A 5,118-nucleotide genomic window follows, 5' to 3' on the forward strand; every position below is an offset into this window, starting at 1 on the left:
CCGGTGCAGGGAGAGAGCCCGGGTGTGCATGGGGGTGCGCATGGCTGTGCGTGTGTAAACGGGGATGTAGGTGGCAGGATGGTGGTGTATGCGGGCACGGGGATGTGTGTGCATGGAAGGGGTGTGCGTGGGGGGTGCACATGTGTGCATGAGGGTTGTGTGCGGGATGTAGTGGGTGTGCATGGCTGGGGGGGTAGATGCATGCATGGGGTGGGGGAGTGAGTTTCTGGGGGGGGGGGTGTGCCTGACCTGAGGTGTGTGTGCAGAGGGGTGTCTATGTGTGTGTGCAGGGTGGTGCAAGTGTGCATACATGGGCGTGTGTGTGTATGTGCACAGGAAGGTGTGTGTGCAGGGGCTTGTGCATGGATGGGGGGGTGTGCAGACATGGAAGTGGGGAGGGTTGGGTGCGTGCCTACATCTATGTGTGTGCAGTGTCCAGGGATGCAGGAACTGCCGGTGTTCGGATCCCTCTGCGAGAGAGGACAGGCCCCTGCCTCAGCCCATGCCCGGGAAGCAGCACAGGGTGCCCTCACGTGTGGGTGCCCTCACGTGTGGGTGCCCATGGGCCCCCTTTCCCTGCCCGCTGGCCAATGGGGGCCCTTTCCTCCCCTTCGCTGCCTGGGCACCGGTGGTGCACACGGGGCACAGGCATGGGACAAGGACACGGTGCGCAGGGTGTAGGACATGGGGTATGGCAGGCAGAAGCAGGCAGAGGAGCAGTGCCAGGTGGGGGAGGCAGGAGCCGGGTGCCTTTCAGCCCCCCCAGCCTCATCCCTCCCTGCCCGGGGGCAGAGGCTTTCTGCATCTCACAAAAGCCAGATTCTCCCCGGAGATAAAATCCAGTTGCCTTTGTTTTGGAGAGAAAAGACAACAGCAGCTCCTGGCCCCACAACAGAGTCGTTAAGAGAAGGCATCTCCAGAGAGGGGCTGGGAGCCACATCCCGGGAGCTGGAATGAGGAACCAGCCGGTTTCCTGCCCCTGGGGCACTGTGTGTCCCCCAGGACCAGAGCCATATCCATCAGGACTCAGCATCCCCCCAAGGACTATAGCATCTCCCCTAAAACTCAGCATCCCCCCCCCAGACCAGAGCCATCTCCCCTAGGGCTCAGCATCCACCCAGAATTCAGCATCCCCCCCGGACTCAGCATTCCCCCAGGACCACAGCATCTCCTCGAGGATCACAGCATCCCCTCAGGACTCAGCACCCCCCCCAGGAACACTGCATCCCGCCCAGGACCAGCAGCGCAGGGAGGTGGCTGGGAAGCTCCTCAGCCCCACTGACACCCCATGTCCCGCGGGGACCCACAGACGCATCCCAGCAATGTGCAGGAGGAACACGCAGCCCCCGAGTGGGCAGGTTCTGGCTGGGCAGTGGGTACCTGGCCCCGGGGCCAGGGCAGGCAGGGTGCCCACAGGCACGGTTGGGTGGGGGAGCAATGCCAGGGCCTGGGGGCAGGCAGGGGGTGTGTGTGGTGTGTGGGAACGCTGCCGCAGGAAACCAGCGGGATTTACTGGGCTACACGCTAAATCCCCCTCACAAAAGGGGCCTGTTCGTGCGGAGAGGATGCCGGTGGCTCAGCCACACTTGTTTGGCCAGCAGAGCCTGGCGGATTAAGGACAATTGGTTCAGCCCTGACAGAAAATACCAGGAATGTTAAACAATAAAAACCACCTCCAGTTGTCGTGGGGCTGCGGGACACCCCGGGCTGCCTCCCTGCTCAGCCCTGGCCCTGGCTGCCCTGTGCCCAGCGGAGCTGGCTGTGGCATAGCCTGCTGGCACCTGCTGCTGTGGCTCTGGGGGACGCGCGGGTGCCCAGGGATGAGGTGAGGACCAGCCTCCTGTGCGGAGGCAGGCGGGTGGGTACAGTGCTGGGCACTGCTAGGACCCTGAAAGCATTGCTGGGCTGGGCTGGTGTGGATTGGGCTGTGAGGACAAGGCACTGCCTGCACCCACAGTGCGCTCACTAAGCAAGCACGGACGAAGCGAGGCCGTGGCAGGGGATGGCAGGTCCCCGTGCACCATGTCCCCTTGTGTCCCCTGACCTGGCGTTAAGGATTAACAAACCTACCTCCACCTCACCCTTTGAAATTGGTTGCGGCCCTGTTCTCCAGGGAAAGGGCAGCACTCAAGCAAGAGCCGTGCAAACCACGCCGGGCACGGGGCACTGCCTGCCCCCTGTGCTGCCCCCCAGCATGGAGACCCCAACCTGGAATGAGGTGGGGGCCAAGTCGGGCACAGCTCCCAGGGGCTCAACCCCCTCCCCATGCACCCATTCGCGTTTACCCCTGGTCCTGGCCGGGAGCTGGGCAGCCCCTGCGGGCAGCCTGGGCAGTTTGCCCTCCGGTGTGTGAATGCCCCATTCAAGACTGTGCGAAATGCATTGGTTCTGGCACATTAGCGGACAGCTGGGATCCTTCCCGGGCAGGCAGGCTGCCGGGACGGGCAGGTTTCACACCTGCCGGTGGGCTGTCTGCCTCCGCCCGCCATGCCCGAGCCGGGGGCTCGTCCAATGGAGAGGGAAGCAGGGCTGGGGATGGAGGCTGCAAGCATGCCGGTGGGGCTGGGCTCCCCCCAGCAGCCCTGCGAGGAGAGGGCCCCGGGACGGCTCTGCAAACCGCCGGGCTACCCAGCACATGCAATGCACGGCAGGCACTGCACCCATGGCTGAGCCAAGCCCCACACAAGGGCAGCCGCAAGCCATGTCCCTCAAGAGCCTGGACCCCAGCACCATCACAGCAGCGGGCAGGACCGAGGGACCCCCTTCCCAGCTGCCCCGGGCCCAGGTCCTGTCCCGTATCGCCTGCCAGCCCTGCTCTCCTTGGGCCGGTTTGGGGCAGGCTGTGCCAGAGAGCCAGCTTCCAGGCTTGGGGGCTGCGAGTGCAGCTGAGAGCTGGAGGAAGAAACAAGATCCTGGGGCTAACGGCCGGCAAAGCCCAGCCCTAGATGAAACCCTAGACCCAGGGAGCGGGCTGGCAGGAGGGGGCGAGACAGCTGCAGCCCCCCCTGCCCACGCTCCCGGCAGAGCTGGGCGCTGCCCTAGGCCCGGGGCGCGCTGGCGGGAGGGGGCGAGACAGCTGCAGCCCCCCCTGCCCACGCTCCCGGCAGAGCGCTGCAGGGCAAGGGGGGGGGGGGGGGCCTGGGGCTGGACCCCCCCATCCTGTGCTCCCAGGGGTGCTGGGGCTCCGGGGAGGCAGCGCAGAGCCCGTAACTCACTTTTATCTGGTGTCCCAGGGCTGGCCCAGGCAGGGGGGGCTGTGGGGGGTCCCCAGCACATGGGGCCTGGCCCCAGAGCGCTTTCCCAGCCTGGGAGCCTGCGGCAGTTGGGGGATCGGTTTCAGGGCGATGCTGGTAGCAGAGTTCACGGTGGCTTAGTGCAGCAGCGGCTAATGGGGAACAGATGTGAGGGTGCTTTGTGCCGGAGCGGGCTTGGAGGCGCGGGAGTGGGGACATCGCTTCCTGCACCTGTGGCACTGCCTCCGTGTCCCCTGGGAGTGCTTGCAGGCCCCCGTGCTGGCTGGGGTGAGAAGGCAGCGAGGAGGCAGCCCCTGACCTGCCTTCGCAGCTCAGCTGGGCCCTTTGCCCCCCAGGAGTGGCCCAGAAACTGCGCTGGGGTCTATTCCAAAAAAATAATTTATCAGGTCGATATTTCACATACATAAATATTCATCTCTATGGCTATGTACAGAGGCAGTGGAAGCCCGGCAGGCAGCAGGGCTCCCGCCCAGAGACACTTCCACCGAAGCACTGGCCAAAGCCCAGCTCCTTGGGTGATGCCATGGGCATCCCGGGCAGTACCTGCCCCGGAGAGACTCTTGACTCCTGCTGCCCTGCAATGCCAGGCAGGTCTCAGCCACGACTGAAGGCTCAGTGCCTAAACGGAGCCCGGAGAGAGGGACGCCCTGCCCTAGCGCTGCGGCTCGGGGCCCTGCCCGCCCACCACTCACACCAGGCAAAGCAGGGAACCTGCGGGAACCTGGACCCGCTCCCTGCGAGAGCGGAGGTGCCCTTGGCATTGCCCTTCCCTGCCCACCCTTAAGTCCTCACGCTGGGGTAGGAGAAGAGGTGAGGAGCCAGTGGCAGCGGGTCGTGGGTGAAGACGGAGTCATCGGAGGAGCAGGAGCTGGCGGTGTCCTCACAGGAGGGTGAGTACTGCTCGAAGGGCATGGAGAGGTCCAGGTACTGCAGGGAGAGATGGTGCCGTCAGCGCCTGCGCCGCCTGCCCTACCACCTGCCAGACCCCCACAGCTCACCTCCTCCGAAACCGCCGCCAGGATCTTGTCCAGCCCTTCCACAAGCTGCTTGAAGGTGGGGCGCTGCGAGGGCACAGCATGCCAGCACTCCCGCATCAGCATGTACCTGGGGGGGCGGTGAGGGGGCATTAGTGGGGTCTCGTTGTGCCCCCTGCCCGCTCTGCCTGGCCAGTACTCACAGCTCGTGGGTGCAGTTGGACGGCCGGTCCATGCGGTGCCCCTCCTTCAGCAGCTTGAAGAGCTCCTCAACGGGGATGCCGGGGTAGGGAGAGCCCCCCAGCGTGAAGATCTCCCACATCAGGATCCCGAAGGACCACCTGGGATCACACATGGCAAAGAGGGGTCAGTCATGTCCTAGGACCCTCCCCAGGCAGGCGGGGCCCCGGCTCACCCCACCGCACCCTGTGGTGCCATGGGAGGTGGCATCACCCCTGGGGAAGATGTGCCCTGCTGCTGTTGTCCCCGTGGCATACCCCCGTCCTACTCATGGAGCCTCTCCAGTTTGTGCATAACCCCATGGCGCTGCCTCGTCCCACACCCGATGGCATCCTCTGCCCCAGTGGCCCCAGGACTCACACATCGCTCTGGTGGGTGTAGACGCGGTCGAACAGGGCCTCAGGTGCCATCCACTTCACTGGCAGGCGACCCTATGGCAGCAAACCCCCTGCTCAGCCCCGGCTGGGGGTCCCTGTCCCCCCCCGCCCCACCTCCCAGGCCTCCCCACTCACGTTGCTGGTTTTCTTGTAGTAGTCGATGTCATGGACATCCCTGGCCAAGCCAAAGTCAGCGATCTTCATCACGCTCTCTGCTGTGACCAGCACGTTGCGGGCAGCCAGGTCATGCACTGCCGGGGGGGAGCGGGGAGC

General features: G+C 65.1%; 1 protein-coding gene across 1 annotated transcript in view; it reads right to left on the reverse strand.

Annotated features, from left to right (window-relative positions):
* Nucleotides 1-3,648: 3,648 nt before the first annotated feature.
* FGFR4 (fibroblast growth factor receptor 4) overlaps nucleotides 3,649-5,118 on the reverse strand; it is an 8,827-nt gene continuing 7,357 nt past the window's right edge. Inside the window, 5 exon segments of the mRNA XM_019473814.1 lie at nucleotides 3,649-4,181; nucleotides 4,253-4,358; nucleotides 4,432-4,569; nucleotides 4,829-4,899; nucleotides 4,981-5,055. Of these exon segments, the coding sequence (XP_019329359.1) occupies nucleotides 4,035-4,181; nucleotides 4,253-4,358; nucleotides 4,432-4,569; nucleotides 4,829-4,899; nucleotides 4,981-5,055 (537 nt within the window). The 3' untranslated portion in view covers nucleotides 3,649-4,034.

This window comes from Aptenodytes forsteri, unplaced genomic scaffold (genome assembly GCF_000699145.1).
Source record: "Aptenodytes forsteri isolate BGI_AS27 unplaced genomic scaffold, ASM69914v1 Scaffold54, whole genome shotgun sequence".
Taxonomy (NCBI): Eukaryota; Metazoa; Chordata; class Aves; order Sphenisciformes; family Spheniscidae; genus Aptenodytes; species Aptenodytes forsteri.